Source organism: Camelus ferus, chromosome 8 (assembly GCF_009834535.1).
Source record: "Camelus ferus isolate YT-003-E chromosome 8, BCGSAC_Cfer_1.0, whole genome shotgun sequence".
Lineage (NCBI taxonomy): Eukaryota > Metazoa > Chordata > Mammalia > Artiodactyla > Camelidae > Camelus > Camelus ferus.
Window position 1 is genome coordinate 17714113 of NC_045703.1, and position 20520 is coordinate 17734632.

The 20520-nt window shown below is 33.6% G+C and overlaps 1 protein-coding gene and 1 pseudogene across 3 annotated transcripts in view; both read right to left on the reverse strand.

Moving 5' to 3' along the window:
* Positions 1–20520, reverse strand: part of PHIP (pleckstrin homology domain interacting protein) — a 125846-nt gene that overhangs the window by 35993 nt on the left and 69333 nt on the right. For 2 of the 3 annotated variants that reach the window (XM_032484500.1, XM_032484499.1), the window contains exons 18-24: positions 17385–17522; positions 16481–16664; positions 13052–13169; positions 7753–7893; positions 5520–5596; positions 2740–2971; positions 3–122 (exon numbers count right to left, since the gene is read on the reverse strand). In XM_032484500.1, the coding sequence (XP_032340391.1) occupies positions 3–122; positions 2740–2971; positions 5520–5596; positions 7753–7893; positions 13052–13169; positions 16481–16664; positions 17385–17522 (1010 nt within the window). The remainder of the gene's footprint in view (positions 1–2; positions 123–2739; positions 2972–5519; positions 5597–7752; positions 7894–13051; positions 13170–16480; positions 16665–17384; positions 17523–20520) is intronic. The other variant, XM_032484501.1, reaches the window with a different exon arrangement.
* On the reverse strand, positions 7901–13037 carry LOC116665277 (annotated as a pseudogene).

Sequence of the window (20520 nt, forward strand, 5' to 3'; positions counted from 1 at the left end):
ACCTCATCACCCATCTGTGGCACAAATGGACATCTTCGGGGAATAGTATCTGTAATCCATGTTGAAGGTAACCATTCTTCTAATGTCAAACCATTTTCTGTCAGTTCTCCTACAGCCAATCTCTAAGAGTTTAGAACAATATGAAGTAATATTATTTTATCTACAAATAGTTACTGAGTAGCTATTGTTGTTACATGAGCACATCAGACTGAGATCCACAGATTTCATCAGTCTTATATACATTTGAGGTTTTCAGCTAAAGTGTTTGAAAAAGATTTCCTTTGACTAAAAAAAAAAAAAGTTTAATAATTCCAGCCTTGATATGAACTATTAATTACACTAGGCAAATATTTCTTCCCAGAATATCAATTGGGATAGCTAACAACTTTACATGAAGCCAGGTAAGTTAAATATTAAAGAGAAATAATCATACTTACACTATAAGACTGTGGCATAGCCAAGAATCATTATAATAATGAATCTTATTCCTAATAATTGAGGAACCTAGAATTTTTAGTTAAAGTAGATTTCTGTCACTTAGTTCTTACTTACAACCACTTAGGAAATAAAATGCACTGATGTTTCTCTAAATTTCCAGTCTCATGAATTGAGATTTTGTAATTTTGGAGATATAGGTAATTAACTTTTCCTTTCTATCCATGGAAATTCTTCCAGGCCCACCTCAAATCTTATTTCTTCTGGAAGACGTATGTGAAACTCTAAGATAAGATGTCCCCATTTGATTTCTGCGTTATTATCTTTAAAAGTAATTTGCCAATTAAACATATTATATCATGTGACTTTTTTCTCCTATTTTTAGGGGATTCAAACAACTTGTTCGTCACATTGTTTTCTGGAATAAGTACTATGCCTTATACTTCTTTTTATCCATTGTACTACTTTATAAACTGTAAACATTAGATAAAAATTCACTGCCTGGCTTCCAGAGCTCCTAACAGCATAAGAGATATATATCAGACACTATCTGAGATAACTTTACTATATCTCTGAAGAATTTTTTTCAGTAAGCATTTTCTATATCTGCCTTACTTTTTATTTTATTTAATTAATTCAAACAGAACTAATCATATGGAAAATATTTCAATTTTTTCATAGCTGCAATAAACATACGATATTTCAGTTACTTTCCGGCTCTAGAACACTATGCATGAGAAGGGAAATACTGTGTTTACTTGAGATAAGAAAACTAAGGAATAAAAACAATTCTATCTACTGTTGGATTCACTGATAGGCTAAAAACAAACCATGTGAACAAAACTCAAATTAAAATGAGTAGCTTGTAATATCTTAACCTTATGCTATTTAAGATCTGTCCCATATGAATTTAGTGGCAGGCAGACCCTGTTGTAATATTTCAAGCAAAACAGTGAAATTAAAATACGCCAAACAGTAACAGTGGATACAAATGTGGTACTATATGAAGGAGCCTGAGGTATTAGTTTACGGAAAATTATCAAATAAAAAGTGACCAGGTGAAGTAAACTGTACTCTTGGTACAAAAACATTATGTAATATAACACTGCAAACTTCAGAAGTTCATCAAAAGTGCCCAGAGATGAAAAAAAAATTTTACCTCATTAGCCAGAAACAAAGTGAAATCAGTGTTCTTTAATTTGTCTACTATGTAAAATAATGAGTCAGCCTACATTTATCATCACTGATGAGGAAGAAGAGAAATATTGTGCGCTAATGTGTGGTATTCTTCTTTGGTAAATATTCCCCAGACAAAAGCAAAGGAAGTGACAAAAAGGATGGCAGGCTATGATATCCAAATTAAAGTAATTCATAATTATAAAGCTGAAATAAACAAGAGCTCAACTGATACAAGTAAAATAAACTTAAGACAGATGTATTTTTAAAACTTTTCAAAGCTCTCTGAAGATAAAGACCCTATAGTCTCCCTAGTATTTAATTCTATAAATAACAACTTCTATTTAATTCTAAAAATGACAAAGGTTACAAAAAGTCTTCCATTTGTTTAAACAAACATGCTTCCAACTTAGTCTTTTGGGGGATAGAAAACATATCCCCTGTATTTCATTTACTTCAGAGCAAAAGTTAAGTAGCTCTTGTTTTTAAAGAATGCCAACTCTGTAAGAGCTAACAGATCTTATTTCTATAACATTCATCTCTTGCTTTCTCTAATCTGTCTCAAATAATCTACAGAAAAAGGATGTAGTAATCAAACCAATACTACTCACCTAAGGACTATCTACAATGGCTCAAATGCTCTGTAAATTAATGAAGGCCTGTTACTACAGTAGCATCCTACTTAAGATTCTTATCTGCCATTCTTATTCCAGGTCATGTTTCCCAATGCTTTCCATTTATTTTCAGCAATAATAGTTAATAAGGATGGTTAAAAGCTAAAGGCAATGAAAAAACCAATAAACTTTATGTTTTGTAACATTATTTTCTACATAAATAAATACATCCCACTAAACTGTCAAGAAAAATCTTCCCATGTTATAAGATTAAATGCTCGATACTCAGAATATGATGCTACAAGTAAATGTTCTCACAAGCTAAACATTAAAAAACTTGAGTAAACATATCTTAATATTTTATTTTAAAACCATGTACTTTTAAGTTTTTTTCTATTACTACTTGCTGATACACCTGAACAACGTTTATGTTGATCAACTACACTTCCAAAATGAGTGCTTTGTTTTCATAGAAAACATTTACTTTTACATTCATATATCTATATATATCAACCTTTTGTTTTCTTTCTTTGGGCTTCTTTTTCTTTGGTGATACTGGTCCATCTTTTTCTTCATTTCCTTTTTTTCTTTCCTTTTTAATCTGTTTTTGCTTCTGTTTTTCAGATTCTTCTTCTTCATCTGAACTACTCTCTGCTTTCTTGGTTTTATGCTTAGGAATTTTCTTTGGTGGCTGCAGATTAATTCCTGCATCTGCTGTCCAGTCAGAATAATCACTGGAGTAGTCACTAGAAGGAAAGAGGGATTTAAAAATACACAGACAAAATATACTTAAAAACTCTGACTTATGAAAATATAAAGAAAAATCATAATAAAAAGTAATGACAAAAGAGTATACACTAGATGAACTAAAAATATTTCCTAACTTCTAACTCATCATCTTCTAAACAATTTCTTAAAACCCTATAGGCTTAACTTACTTAAATATCTCCAAAAAATTTTAAGATAAATAAGGTCGCAGCTGTAATTAAACAATGAATTTAGCGTCATCTATGATTTTAAGAAAAATACAGATTTTTGAGTCAGAGTATGTTCAAAATATTGTGGGTTATGCAAAAATAAGAAGCAGAGGGTCACTTTCCTCAATTCCAGCAAGAGTAGAAAGATAGCCCTGGATAGCACAGGAAGTATCAACACTGAGAAAGCAGCACAGGGTTTCCTTTTTTGAGGGGTGGTGAGAGCTCTTTATAGGGGGAACTCCCCCGGTATAGCATTCATGCTTTCAGCAGCAGATAGATATTGAACTGGCAGAGTCAGAAGTGTTCCTGCCCAGGGAGAAGATCATGCTTTGTAAACTTCACTGAGCATCTACATACACCCTAGGTATATCTTATGCTTCACTGTATGATGATTCAGAAAAATACAGGTCTTACTATTTTATGGATCACTACCAATTATGTTTGCCATTTCTTTTCAGTTTACCTTCAACAGACCTAGGTTTTACTAAACTGATGTTGCAAAATAAAGAATCCAATTATGCTATCTTCTGTCTCAATTTTAGTATAACAGAATATTTAATTACTTGATTTTGGACTTTTATAAATGTAATTGCCTTAGTGGAAACTAAATTATACTATGTTAAAATCAATAATTAGGTTGCTTAGATTTACTGATGTATATCCTCAACTCCTCTAAAAATACTGCTGCTAACACTGAAGGCGTATTTTTCTGGAGTTTCATTCTACTACCTCATCCCTCTAGCTCAAATGTCCTTTATGGGCATTTACCGGTTATCTCCCCAAGAATCATCATTGCAGATTAAAAATCAAATAACTAAGGTGTTTTCTAGTATGATTTCATGACTTCATTTTAAAATTTAAAATGATTTTAAAGAACTTATATAAAAAATATTTTCAGACACTATACTGGATACATCTGCAGAGCAAACATCTATCCAAGAATACAGTATCTTTAACTTAGGAGCATTTATTTACACTAACCCCAGCCATGATCACTGTAAATGGCATCTGCCAAATATTCACAGATGCTACTCTCTGGAATACTCAGCTCTTACAGAAAATCTGCTGCTGCCAGCACAGACTATAAATTCCAGAAGGCCTTTTTTTTTTTACAATAATTACCACAACAGCTGAAGCCAACACTGTGTTTTTAATACATGAACCTCTATGCTGTCTCATGCTTTGAGATACAGGCATACCTTGTTTTATTGTGCTTCACACGATATTGTGGTTTTTTTTTTTAATTGAAGGTCTGAGACAACCCTTCATGGAGCAAGTCTATCGGTGCCACTTTCTCAACAGCATTATTTTTAAATTAATACTGTTTTTTAATGTTTATCTTTTAAGACATAATGCTATTGTACATCTAAGAGACTACAGTATAGCATCGACATAACTTTCATATGCATTGGGAAAACAAAAATTATATGACTTGCTTTATTGCAATATTTAGTTTACTGTGGTGGTTTGGAACCAAATCCATGATATCTCCAATGTATGCCTATACTCTTGTTTCCACCACTGAGCCAAATGAAAGTGAATTTGTCCTTTACTGCCCTGTTTCAAATACAGAAAACTACCAGTCGTAACAACACTTGCATATCATTAGTGGGAGTCACTGTTATGGAAACAGGAAAGTTCATGATAACAAGAGGTGAAGAATTCTTATAACTTCTTACTTTCTTTGGCAATTTTAAGAGCTAGTGCTGCCAGGGAATAAGTATGGGGGCTAAACATAATTATCATTCCCAAAGGCTTTGCTCCTTCTTGCTACTCGCAAGGTCAGCCAAGGCCATCAGGCCCTGTGACAATGTGAATCACCAGTGTAAGGAGCTGAAGGAATCCTCACTTACATGATCAAACGGGGTGGGGTTAACAGGAAAAAGTTTATTCTCATTGCTGAAAGAAAATATTATAAGCATTCAACAAATCCCACTGTAAAAGTCAGTTAATTCTATAAAATCTCATTATTTTCATAATTTAATGCTTAAATATTTCTCAAAACTAGTAATGAAACTAGCTTGTGGTTCAGTATTACAAATATAATACCATTCAGAAGATAAAATATCCACTAAGAAAAAGTTAAAAGCATAATTTTGCAGATCTAGTTACAATTACCAAAAGTTTTTTTCTACTAGAGGAAACATGTCAGAAAGACAATCTATATTTTAGACAACTACAAAAACTCTCTGAGGAAGGACCAACTACAACCCCAAGAGACTATGAAATCTAGTTCTGGTAGAAAAGAATCTTCAGCTTTCTAAAGATTTTACATTACATTTGGAAGAATAAAAATTCATTAAATTCATTAAATTACCTAGAACTGCCATCACTGTGCCATGCTCTCTCTTCTTCTTCAGACGTTCCACCACTGACAGCAACAACTTCACCTTCCTAGGAGACATTGAAGATGTATTTTATTGTATAATTTTATAAAGTAACATTCTATGACTATAGAAAATATCAGTGATATCTAATAGTATCAATCATATAAGGCATTTAAAGATAGATTTACTTATAAAACACAGGTCTCATATTTTTATACAAAAATTATTAAATGTATCCAAATATTACTGTATTCAAAGATACAATATTTACTAATATTGGATTTAGAGCAATCTCTTGGATGAATTAACATACTTTTTTTTTAAAGCCTCATAACATATCTTCTAGATTGGATGACATCAAATTAACATTTGAAATCAATTTTACTTCTTGGGCTTTTTTTTTTAAGTTTTCTTTTTCTATAGGTGCTTTGAGAAGCTTAAATTTAGGTATTTTTATGTTTTATTTATTACTATTAAAATAGCTTTATCACATAAAAATGGATATTCCAATGCTAGGATTATTTTGTACAAATGATAAGATTAAAAACTACCCAAACATTCTGTTTCTCTTCAGTAAATATTCACTGGTCAACAAAGGATACTACCTGTGAAGCTATTTTCTTTACAAAAATTGTTTTTTGGGGGGTCACAAAATCTTGCTCCAGTAAAAATAGCAGCTCACATTAATTAAGCTTTTACCACATGTCAGAAACCATTCTAAGTTCTTTGTATACATCATCCCATTTGATCTAGACAAAACAGTGCTAGTGATAGGAAACAGTTATTTAAGTGAAAGAAACTAAAGCTTAAAAAGGTTAAGAAATTTATTCATGGCAGCACAATTAATAAGCAACAAAACCTATTTTGAACTCAGGTTATTTTACTTCAAAGCTCAGACCCACTCTACGTAAGAATGGTTCAGTGTTATTAACTGCTGGGCAAATTCATATCATTTTTCATGAGGATAATGGGATACATTCTTTTACTAATAAAATATTATATTCTGGGAGAAAAATTTTCCCTTTTTGATGTCTTAAAAATGAACAATGTATTATGTAACTATTCCACAGAGCTCTGAAAACTAAGCAAATATGAAAAGATCAAAATTCAACAGTAAATGTTTTTTTAGCAAATTTAATCTCTGCTCAATATAACTGAAAAATATCTAAACACATGATCTAAATATACTTAGTATATTTCTTTAAAGGGGAACAACAGAAACATCCTTCTACATTCCAAATACAAAACAAAGAGGTACTATAAAAGAATAATACTATAAATCTTACAATAATAAGTATTTTATAATACAAATAATTGGCACACATATATATTTTATGTTTTGTGGCATAGCTAAATTGTCATGTATCTCGTTTTTGTAATTAACTTAACTTATCTTTTTGCCAGATTGGATATATTTTGACCTGGCCATACTAGGACATAGAGCCACTGGAGACTAACTTTTAAATTATGGTTAGAATATTCTCAGTTTGAGTTAATGATACCTTATCCATAGAGAATATAGGTGAAGAATCTCCATATATGTCTAACACTGTAAAACACAGTATGACTTCAAAAATGTATAGTTGTCCTTATTTCAGATCATAGTCTTTGACCTAACTGCAGGTGAAGGGGTGACAGTGAGAGTAGGGCAGGGGAAGGAAAACAGTTGAAGTGCTAAGTAAGATTGATCTGTGACTGCAAATTGATAGCCTTTGCTGAAAGAATATGTAATCTAGTAGGGACAACGGTATTTATTGAAATAACTATACATAAGGAATATTTTTAAAATTACATTTAGAAAGCTATAAACTAAGAAAGCTATACAGAGACTAAAAACTAACCAAAACAGTCAAATCTGTTGATTATAGTTACAGACTAGAGGCTCATGGTACCATTTTAAAAGTCTGGATTTAGAGTAAAAAGAACCTGGGTTTTATCCCACTCTACCACCTAAAGTTAGGTAAATATGTAATCTAAACATCTTTGAACCTCAGAGCCCTCATGATGGAATAATTAATTCATATGCATTTGTTCTGTGGACTTGAGATTATAAATGTGTGTTCCATGCTCAGAACATACACAGCAGGTCTTCAGCTATTATTACCATTTTAAGACCTAGAAACACTATGTTTGAGCTACATCTATAAATGTATCAGTGAATGCAAAGAATAAAAGTCATATTTAAAACAGGAACAGAAATTTATGAATGTACTGAGCTCTTACATCTGAAGAACTAGTGCCATTTTCTATCTCTTCTGAAGGTCTAGGAGTCTCTTCCAGTGCAGATCTTGTACGATAATTGTGTTGATTTGCCTGTTGCTTTTTGGATTCTCCAAGATCCAGGAAATGTTCATGAGCATGATTCTGGAAAAAAGTAAATTAAACTTACTTACAGTATACTCAAAGAGCACACTTTTTTACTTTAAAAGTTATATATTTTTTAATTATAAAAAATCCATTCATATTTAAGGTATCACATACGTAGACTAGATTACAGTACCAGCTCAAATATTTTAACATTATATCAAACTAAATCACAGGTTTGTGATAGTTGAAACTCACTTGCTGATTGATAATCAGACAAAAAAAGTTTTTATAATCTAAGTGATAAAGACTTAAGGATTCATAATAACAGACCAAGCCTAACACTGAACTCTCCTGTACCCGCATCAGACTTACACAACAGACGTAAGAAAGAGGATCACAGACTGTGACGCATGCGTAACAGGCAGAGGCAAACTAGAAAACAAAATGGTTATCACAAAACTAACCTATCACTATGAGGCTTAGACACCAGGTGACTGGCTATCTTTCTTCTGCTACAGACCAGTGTGGGAAGTTTTCCACAGCAGATGAGAAAACAACTAACAATGACCAAAATAACCGAAAGTCCAACACGATTACAGAGATGAATAAATTCAACAAGCACAAGAATTTACACCTGAAAAAAGAATCCCAACTTGCAAATATAAAAAATAAGGGGAAAATACTAAAATTTATCTTCAAAAAAAGAATGAGACTGCTATTAGAATTATACAATGTAGCACACAATAAATCATACAGTAAGAAAAAGGAGCACTATCTTTAAAGCACTACAGAAAATAACTCTGAACCTATATTTATATCTTCACTCCTTTGAACCTATAATTACATCCTCACTTTTTTTCCTTCTTTTCTCATTAAATTCTGTTTTACTGGATCTCAAAATTCTGTGACAGATTTCTTGTCAAGTTGTTTCCATCAAAAATTACTGATTTAAAAACTAAAACTGCCACATAAAGGAAAAAAACACGGTCCACAAAATATCCTTTCCTTCAAGGTTTTATGATGCATCATTATTATTAATTAGTCTTTTACTTCAACTTAAAAATAGCCAACTTAAGACAAATAGTCCTGAGATGGTTCTTTCACCATTGATTAAGACTGGGGTGGCAGGTACTGGGGATAATATTTATTTAGCTCTCTGGGCAAACTTGGTGACTTGCCAGCTCCAGCTGCCTTCTAGTCCACTGCTTTGATGATACCCACAGCAACCGTCTGTCTCATGTCACAAACACAAAACGACCCAGGGGAGGAAAGTCAGAGGAGCTCTCAACACACATGGGGGCTTGCCAGGAACCTTATCAACAGTGGCAGATAGCATCACCACCTTTCAAGAATTTGGGGCCATCTTTCAGAAGCTTCTTCCCAGAACAGAGATCAATCTTCTCTTTCAGCTCAGCAAACTTGCAAGCAATGTGTGCTGTGGGACAATCCAGAACAGGTGCATAGCACTGACTTGGCCTGGATGGCTCAGGATAATCACTTGAGATGTGAAGCCAGTTGCTTCCATTAATGGGTTATTTTTGCTGTCACTAGTCACAATGCCATGGCGAGCATCTTTGACAAACATGTTCTTGACAATGACGTCCACACTGTCCTCACCAAGAGCTTCACTCAAAGCTTCAATGGTGCACTTCAACAGGCTCTATTTACTTCAGTTGTAATGACACTTGGAGCAAAGGTGACCACCATGCCAGGTTTGGCTCTAATTGGTCCCACAGGGATAGTACCAATACCACCTGGAGGGAGAGGCACCAAGGGCTTGTCAGATGAATTGGTGGCAAGAGACCATTCAGAGCTTTAAGCCACATGGTTCCACTGGCATTGCCATCTTTACAGGTGACTTTCCAACCCTTAAACCAAGGCATGTCAGCACCTGGCTCCAGCATGTTGTCATCATACCAACAAGAAACTGGCATAAACACTACTGTGTTGGGGTTGCAGACATTTTCTTAACGTAGGTGCTGATTCCTCAATTTCCCCTTTACTCTCCTGGCTGCAGGGTGACTCAGTGGAATCCATTTTGTTAACAACAAACAAAAAGTCTAATGTTAGTCAGGACCATATTCATTTTAAGGTGATTCTCTTTTTCTCTCCAGAAACTTTCAGAATATCCTTTGTTTTAGATATTTTCAAATCTCACTATAACGTGCTTAACTGAGATTTTAAACTTTATATTATTTTTCCCTTACTTATTCTAACTGGCACACTATGCATCTGCTCAGCTTGAGGTTAATTCCAAGAAATTCTGGTTCACTATTTTTCAACTCTTCTCCTTCTACGTATTTTCTCTTCTTTGAAGACTCTTACTTAATAATGCTTATTTTACCATTATTTTACCATGTAATCTGTATATGTGTGTATATACACATATATGACATAAACACACATATATTTGTTTTTTACATTTCCCTCATTCTCTCCATCATTTTATCCCTTGTTGATGCATTCTGGAAGAGCTCTTTCCAGCTTACTACTCACTTCTCAGTGCTCTATAATCTATTAAATCCATCCACTGAGTTCTCTATTTCATTGACAATATGCTTCATCCCAATTTCTCAAACAGAACCCTCTTCAAAACAGCTTGTTGCTACATCACGTTTCCAATATCCTCTTATCACTCTCAGAATAATATGCTACTTTGAATACCTGAATTATGTTTGGCTCTGGTTTCCTAAGTGTGTTGGGTGGTAATACTGCACTTGGGAAGGAAAGAAAAAAGCAAAAATTTAGGTCTTGCTCTGTACTCCCAAAAAAGACTCTGTATGTGTAAGAGGCGGGAAGGGTGGGTAACCTCAAGACTTGTAATATTACAAACTTGAGTTCAACCATTCCCTTCCCTCCATCTCCACTCTCCAGTTCCCTCACCACAATCAGTCTTGTCACTTCTTCCCTGCACTTTAGCTACCCTTGTAGGGGCTGTCACTTGTAAAAGCCAAGGGAAATTAAAGACATATTCACATACAAGGATACCAGATTTATTCCACACAGATTGTCTCTAAAAGGATTAGTGAAGGGTTTTGTAACTTTATAACAATTTGGGAAACTATGTAAAAGATATAAAAAAGGAAATAATGTTCAACTACAATCTCATAAGCTTTGAGTAATTTATTGTTAAGAATGTAATGGATCTTGCTTCTTTCATTTAACATAAATATTATTTACCTACTCAAATCCATTTCATTAAAAATTGCTAGTTGTTTCATTTTATAAAGCTTTACCCAAAACTTTATATTTTTTTAGGATAAATTCCAAGTCAAAAAACCATGTTTTTAATGCCTTAATACATAACACAGAAGGGAAAGCTGGTTGTCAACCAACATCAGTTCCTCTCTTCTTGCACAAAAACCTAAATTTTCGCTGTCAGAATTTCATGTGACTAAATTCTGGCCAATAGGATATCTGGCACAATGTTGCAGAACAACTTCAAAAAGCCTTCCTCAGGAGAACATATGAACCCCGTCTGTACTTTCCTCACCAATATGATCTTCCACTCTGTAGCTTTAAGTGAGAATGCTGATATCTTGAGGCATGAGGTCACAAATTCACACACAAGAGAATCAGAAAAGTTGAAAGAGCTTCAGTTCTCAACACAGAGGGCATCATACCACACTTTGACCACCTACCAAGGCTTTTATATCACAGAGAAAAACATTTCCCTAAAGAAAAATAAATAAATATTTAAGGGAAGTAAGTCAATTTAAGGTACTATAATTTGGGGACCAAATCTACCGCGAAAATCAACTTTATAACTGCTTTCTAAATAGTTTTTATATTAATTTATACTACTCACCTGCACAGTAAGTGTCCCTCTATTATTAGAAGAAAAAATAACTGAGATATAAGGTGGCACCTCATAATTTGTACATCTGTAATTATCAATGTTATTGATAACCTAGTAGGTGTGCTTTCAAAATCTCTATTCACATAACATTTGAAAAACAAAAAAGAGGTCATTTTATAAACATTACCGTTCCACTTACTTTTTTCATTTAATAATACATCATGAACATTTCTCCATGGCAACGGAGTGAACTCTAATTCATTTCTTTAAAAAGCTGTATAATATTCCATGGACATATAGATGTCATGACATTCTACCTTTCTTCTACAATGGACACTAAAGGTTATTCCAGTTTTTGCCACCAAAGACACTATAAATATCTGTGTGCATGCACACACACGTATACATTCTTATCAATCCTTTTCTTTCTTTGAAGTGGTCTTTGAACCACTATTGGATTAAAAAGTAATCACATCCTTTTACAACAACAACAAATCTAAAAAAGAAAAGATTATTTCAGATTATACTAACAGAAATTCTAGTGTTGGGGTCCTACTGATCCCAGGGTATGATACCCTTAGTAAAGCAAAACATAAAGTAGCAAAGGATACTTGAGTCCTTTGAAGAGTCACAAAACAGAAAAGAGTAATAATAAAGACTACTTAAGAAGGGCCGAGGAGCTCAAATAAGAAGGAGCACAAAGCTAGGTCATGAGACCAGTCATCTCTTCTTTGTTTAGATCATTGCTTAGATGGTGACTTGGAACTGAAAAGAAGTTCCATAAAGGTTTTCTCAATTTCAGCCCCAAGGCTCTGAAGCTTTCAAGCTAAGATGGTTTAAAAAAGAAAAAAGGAATAAAGAATGGGTCATTGTTCAATCCCTTGACACTCAAGGAGGTAAGTATGTATCTCTTTCAGATTAGGGCATAATCAATTGAAATCCACTGGACTGAAAAACTTTTCCAAGGCAGAATGACAGAAAAACCAACAAGGAACAGTAGTAGAGACAATTTACCTCTCTTAATGGAGGAAAAAAGAACTATTATTTATAGCAGGAGGTGACTTCATTATCTGCAGTAACAAATAGGTGCAAAACAGCCAAACAATGCATAGGACAAAAACAAAACCAAACATTGTTTTAGAGTGTACCACCAATGGCAGAACTAAAAAAAAGATCTTGCTTATTAGCCTTATGATATAATTTATTAAACTCAATAGGCATACTGCAATTGGCATCTGGGGAAAAGATAAGCTAGAAAGCAAGAGATATAGTATTAAAAACTTAAGAATAATCCAAAGATAATAAAAAATTATCTATATTAACTTTTTCATTAATTAAATATACATCTATAATGTCAACATGTTTAATTACAAAAAAGCCTTAAAGTGGTCACTATACTTATGAAGCACTATTTACCTTTGAGACAGTGGGCATTTTATTCTCTTTTGGAACAGCGAAGTGTTTTCTTTTCTCTTCTGATCTGTAAGTCTTTATTTCTTCTTCTCCCTTTGCAGTTCTCCATTCTTCTTGCCTACTGGAAAAGAAATTAAAAGCCACGAATCTTAATCTATAATTTTTATAACTGATTTCTCCCCAAAGGGAATGTTCGGTACCAGAGAAGGAATGATATTCCCGATGTTTTCTTTTCAGATAAAGGCATGTGATAAAGACTTCCGAGTTTAAATTCACAGATTGTGAGCTCTGGAAATTTGGCATTAAATGACTAGAATACTGGAAAGAGAGACCTTGTCCACTTGAACTTGATATTACTGTTTCTGCTATGGTTTTTGGCAAATCAAGTTTTAAGATCTGGAAACATGGTTATTCCTAAGATAACTGCTCCAAGGGTTAGAAACAGAATTTATTTATTCTTTTAAAATTGTGTCAGTGTTGGGCTTATGCTGGGATCTTATGTGCCATATAGATAGCTGGAATCTTAAAAAAAATGAGGCACAACAGAATCTTCAGGTAGAGCTAATATTAACTCCTGAAGCCCTGAAAGAACTAAACTCTCCAGTGAAAGGCAGGTCAGGCTTCAGCTACTGAAAATACTTCAGCTCTATCCAGGCATCAACCTGAAATTGAGCAACAGAAGTTCTGACGAACTTTAATTGCAAACTTTAATTTCATGGAAACAAAACTAACAAGGGAAAGAGAATTTTTAAATTTTAATTCCTTAAGACTTCAAACTTTTAATTTTTCCTTGGAGATACCACAGTTGGAAGGGGAAGTAACATTCAGAGATGGAAGAACTCTATAATATGACATTTTATTACTAGGGTATATTATTGTCATCATCTTATACTTAACTGCAGAATCTAATGCAGATACTCATAATTCTGAATGGAACTGAGTAAACTTAAATCTTGTGAAAAGAATGGACTTGGATTTAATTTTGTTCGTTTTTAATTTTTTTATTCTGGTATTTTAAATAAAACTTTTTGAGAAAACTGTAGATTCACATAGTTCTAAGAAATAATACAAAGAGACCCCTTGTATCTTTCAACTGGTTTCCCCCAGTGGGAATATCTTACAAAACTACTGTGCAATATCATAACATCTAGACACTGATACAACCCACTAATATTCAGAATTCTCGAGTTTTACTTCTACTTGTGTGTGTGTGCTTATGTGTATTTAGTTCCATCCAAGTTTATCACATGTGTAGGTTTGTGTATCTATCACCCTAGTCAAGATACAGAACATCTCCATTACCACAAAGATCGTTTGCGGTGTCCTTTCAATTACCATATCCACTTTTCTCTCCTCTTCCTCAGCCCTTCCTCCCAACAATGTCTAGTGACCACTAATCTGGCTCTCCATAGCTATACTTTTGTCATTTCAAGAATAGTCCATAAATGGAATCGGGTAATACATAACCTTTGAGTCTGGCTTCTCAGCATAATTCCTTCAAGATCCAATCAAGTTGTATATCAACAGGTTTCTCCTGTTTAATACAGCAGTATTCTATGGTGTGGGTATACTGCAGTATGTTTAATCACGTACTGATGGAAGGACAGCCGGGTTGTTTCTAGGTTTTGATTATTACAAATAATGCTACTATATATGTTTGTGCACAGGTTTTTGTGTGAAAATAAGTTTCATTTCTTTAGGATAAATCCCCAAGAGTGCAATCAGCAGATAGCATATGATATTCTTATGTTTAGGTTTTTAAAGAAGTGCTTAAAATATCTGTTCATACTTTTGCCCATTTCTAAATGGATTGTTCTGTTTACTTTGAGTTTCAAGGATTCTTTATAGGTAATAAATATTAGCTCTTAGTTGGCTATGTGATTGGGTTTAATTTTAATTAATATACTAGCCTGACCAATTTAGGAGCCTTCTAGGGACAAACCTTTAATTACCCACCAGGGGGTATATCCCAGAAAGATTCTCAAAGGAAGAATGCTAAGCTTTGGGGGCAAAGCTCCAGGGAGGCCAAATAGCCTTTGGAGTAATGGCCATAGCCTTGCTGGACCAGAGGCTCAATGGTTAAACCCAATGAAAAAGAGATAAAAAGGCGAAGAATACTTAGAGAGAAACAAATAGGGGCCTCTACCCAACTAGCAAACCACTTCTGGCCTCTTTTCCCCTCCTTACTCATTCTCCTCCAGGGGAGCAAGAGTGAACTAATTAACTGGTATGCTCCAGAAGGAAAACCAGCTAATAAGCACGGCCCAGTCCTATGCTCTGCTGGCAATGTATTTATTTTGCTCTGCATTTTAAAGAAACAAACCAGCTGCCTCACATGGGGAGAAATACCATGGCCCAGTGCTACCTGTGTTGGGGTTCAGTATTAGGAAGCACTCATTTATGCAGATGAAAGTCACATTCTTCACAGGTGTATCAATAATAAAAGTAATATTCTGATTTCCTATCTTATGATTTTGTGTTATTTTTCAAAACTTCAGAACCATTGTTCAAATGATGGGTGTTATTTATTGCACCCTCTTCAAACCCTAACCTTAGAATTAAGAAGTAAACATGAACTCAACTAAAAATTAAGAGTTAATGTTTTTATTAAGAATATCTGGTATGTTTGTCATCAGATAAAGTTATGATTCAACTTTAAAGTTTAGGTGTATAATCCTAAAATCTAACACAAATTTGAAGTATTGTCCAATCTAAAAAGCATAATATATATAAACATTCAGATTAAAAATATTTTAAATTACATAATTGCTCTTATCTTTTAAGAACCAGAAAATCCTAAAGCCACATTTGATCCTCCTCACCTTTTAAAGCTACAGTATAGTATTATAATATATAGTTGGTATTAGCTGGGGTTCATATGGACCTCATTCATGAATATTTCATTACTAAAGAATAAAAAGAAATTGAATATAAAGTTCCCTCATAGCAATGACCTTAATAGGATTACATTAAATCAATACTTTTAAACTTATATATGTATACTTTTAAATATAAAAAAGAATCATTTTAATATATAAAAATATTTATATAACCTATTACCAATAAATAATGTATTTTCACTATAATGAATGATATAGTATGAATGATTAGCAAAATCCATAAAAAACTTAATTATAACAAACTTTAAAAAACATTTTAAGATACAGTTAAACAAGATAAGCTAAGATTTAAATATGTACTCAATATCTTATTTGTTCAAACCAAATTTGTAATTCTGCCAACTCACCTTAACATACCCCTCCTCATATTATTTATATGAATCATCCTAGAAAAGGACTTATACTTGAATTTAACTTTTCTCGAGAGTCATGAATAATTTAAAACACTAGCTCTTCATATTACTCCAAAGACTATATAATTCAAAATGAATACAAACAACTGTGCTACATAAAAATTCACAATTCCTCTTACCTGGCTACACCAGCTGAAAGCTCAGGTACTACCACCCTTCGACTCCAAGCCACAAGATCCCGCTCTGTGGCTATTTCACTTCTTGGTGCATTACTATGCATTTGCCGTACACCTTCGATTTGTCCACTACGCCTTAGTCCTACATTAGGTGGTGAATGGACCTCTGAGGTAGAACTTGCAGAGCCTAAGTGAAAAAATTAATACAGTAAGTTCTATTTAGAGACACTTCTCCATTAGCTTGTAACAGGGGGGAAAAAAACCCCAGGAAAAAAATTCCACACTGTCCTCCACATGAAACTTCATACCGTGGCAAGTAATTAAATTACCAAATTAGGAACTAAACCACAAGCAAAAGCTTAATGAAAATAAAACATCATTATTCAGTTGATTACATAAGTTAATGAATCGTAACTACTGACTGTTAAGCCCCAAAGATGTAAAATCATTACTTAAAAATGCCCACTGTGTATTTCTGGGAAACTATGTAAGAAGCAAAGAGAGACAAACCCAAGGAATTTATGGTTCATAAATTTGTTTTAAATTTTCTCTTAAAGTATAATAATATACAACAATAAGGGTGATGAGATGTTTGAGAATGTGACTTTGAATGTTATTTCATAAATTACTGAATAAATTTATTTTTAAAGTTTTTCTAAATTCTACGTGCTCATTATAGGAAATCTGGAAGAATATACGTACGAAAAACTCATTATCCATAATCTGAAACCTTATATTTTGAGTATTTCCTTAGGTCATTAAATATTCTTAAAAAATATGATTATTTTGGTAGCCTAATATTTCATATTATGGATTTATCATAATTTGTTTAATCACTTCTCTATGTTGTATGTTTATAGACGGTATCAGGTTTTTAAATATTTCACTTAAAAGAACCACTGCTTACCTCTACTTAAACGGCTGGTATTACTGATACCTGCTTCACCAGAACGTCTCAGGTCTTGCTCCTGTTGTAGTCTTTGAATCATAGTGTCCAGTGGGCTGATCTCCTGGTTTGCTTGCTGACTTAAAACCTGGTTCAGTCCTGTGTAAAACCACAACAACACTGAGAATGCTTCAGGCAACTATTCAAACTATTTTATTCATCAACCTCAGTTTGAGTCCAGAATTAAACATAAATTTTGCTTGAGTAAAAGACCTAAAATGAGCAACTGTAAATGATGGGAGGAAAAATGAAAAAAAAAAAAAGGAAACATGCCCCCCTCAATCTTAATTAAAGATAACGATGATGATTTTACTAAGTGCTTACCATGATCCAGGCACTCACACAATCCTAACAATAACACAATAATGCATGTATTAATTTTACTTTACAGATGAGAAAACCAAAATAACTATTCAGAGTCATACACTGAGTATGTGGCAAAGGAAGGATTTCATCTTAGATCACCGTTTTTTTCAAAAAAAGGCAAATATGATTACCGACTTTCTCAAAAAGCCTTACTGCTTCATTCAACAAATTCTTGAGTGTCCAGTCCACTATGTATTAAGAACTATGTCAAGGAACTGAGGACCCAGTGGGAATAAGAAATATCAAGGTCCCTGACCAGAGAGCTAATGTTCTAATGTGGAAACTGAACAATAAACCCATACATAGTTGCAGACAGTGAAAAATGTTGCTAACATAAAGAAGGTGATGAGAAAGAAAAGGGAACTACCTATGGTGAATCAGAAAAGTCAAAGAAGCCCACTTTGAGAAGGAAGCATTTGAATTGAGACTTCAGGAAAAAGAAAAATCAGTTATCCACGTGAAGAGCTAGAATACAGTCTGAACAGAAGGTACGAGCTGGTACAAAAGCTCTGAGGTATGAGGCACTTGGTGATTTTAACTCATCCAACTTTTCCAGCGTCAACTCTCAACCATATCAGTCATATAAGACTATCTGACTCTAGTCTCCGAACAGGATACACAGATCTTTATGTTTGGGAGCTTTTAACCACTTCAAGTACAATGTGATAAACACTAACACCATTCAATCACCAACTAAAATGTCATTTCTATGACATGTCCTATGTAAAATCTAGTTTCTAAACTATCCCTGAAATACCTAATAGAATGAAATGCTATGTAAATTGTTGTAAATACAATGTAAATACTATGTTAACAGTTGTCCACAAGTGGCAAATCCAATTGCTTTTGGGAACTTTCTGAAGTTATTTTTTTTCCTGAATATTTTCTATGCGCGGTTGATTCCACGGATACAGAACCTGGGAATAGAGAAGGCCGACTGTGCACCTATCTTACTACTCTGCCCAATACAGAAAGGTAAGTTACTTCCTCAAAAGCATGATTTGTCTTATCTATCTTAATTTTCTGATTCTAAATCTAGCACAATGCTAGGAATATAAAGATGCTCAGTCCTACTGAATGAGTAAGAAAATGTGCTATGAGATATATGCCATCAGAATAGAGAGCAATTAATATTAGGTGTGTGGGTATGTAAGTGAGGACTTGATGAGATCAGACTTTTAGAGTGCACTGCTAAGGTAAGATACAAAGGACATTCTGAAATGAAGAAGCACTAAGGAAAGTATAAGAAAAAGGGAAATTACATGATTAAGCATATAATGTTATTTCATTTTATTAAGAGAAAACTAAAATTCAATGGGATAAAATAACTTGACCAAGGTCACAAAGCTAGAAAGTGGTAAAAGTAGACAGAGTTAAAAATTTAAATGCCTGTGGGTGCCTCTTTCCCAATATGCTGAGAAAACATCTCATGTTTGAACACTGATGAATAATCTGATATAACTCAAATTTACAACTGAGGAAACATTTAAAATGTACTGTTCAGTGTAGATGTAACAAAACCACATTGAAACCAATTTATTACAATGGCCAATATCTATTTTTACCTAACTCTAAGGGATTGCCCCAAATAAATTTAACTATAGATCTAGGTTTGTAAATAGAAATATAATTAGAAATGATGCTAAAGCTTTCCCAGGAAGTATTTTTCTTTTGTTCTATGTTTATATTTTTGCTTAATTTTTAGGGTTACAGACACAAGGATTAAATGAGACATTATTCATGAAAGCCCTTTATAAACTGTCAAATGGAGGGGAAAAACAACAATCACAATAATTAAGCAGCAGGTATTTTAATAAGCAAGTCCTTTCCTTATTTCGTTGTGCCTGAAATCCCTGTCTAGGTACCTATGTGAGACCTAGGCAAGACCTGATTCTTGCCAGTTCCCTAGTAAGGGAATAAAGACATTTATCTTAATTTCAGTCCTATGATCAAGACTTCTCTAATAATTGAGAACTCTCTCATCTGAATGCCTGCCCAGACTTCTTGAATCCTGCCTGTTCTTGGGTTGAGTTCACGCTGTGTTCACATACTGAAACACTTCAGTTTCTCATACTCTAGATCCTCAGGTCTGCTGGCCTGTACTACTCTCTACAGTTAGCAGCGGGGACTCTTCCTCTAATATTTCTCCTCACCCTCCATGCTTAACGGGCATGTCTAGTTCCAAGAGCAGCCCCACCTATCCAATATGTCCACCTTCATTACAATTTCATGCCCAATCTTTCAAGATAAACAAAAGATGGGTTTGCTATAATGTAATGAAATTGATTTTCTTCTGTGCTGCTTACAGAATCTAAATTCATTATTTAGAAGTTACTTATTATATATTATATCCCACAAATGTCCTTTATACCAACTTAAAATTTTGTCCATTTATTCTAGAGTCAAGAACTTAAACTATTCTCATAAACATTTTTCTAGTCTAAAATATAACAAAGATTCCTAACTGCAAAATTGGTTTAACCTTCTTTACAGTCTCTCCATTATTTTCACTTAATAAATTAGTGCTATTTTGTGAAAAGCAGGCAAGAAGTCTGCAGACCCTGTCTTCATTTCAACTCCCATTCAATTCTTCGACTAACCTGACTTTCACCCTCCCTTACTACGCCCTCAAAAGCAGCAATATTTTTCATTCCTATCTTACTTATAATCTTTTAATAGTTGATCACTTCTTAAAACAATCTTCAATGTGAATAGGCTATCTAGTCTTATT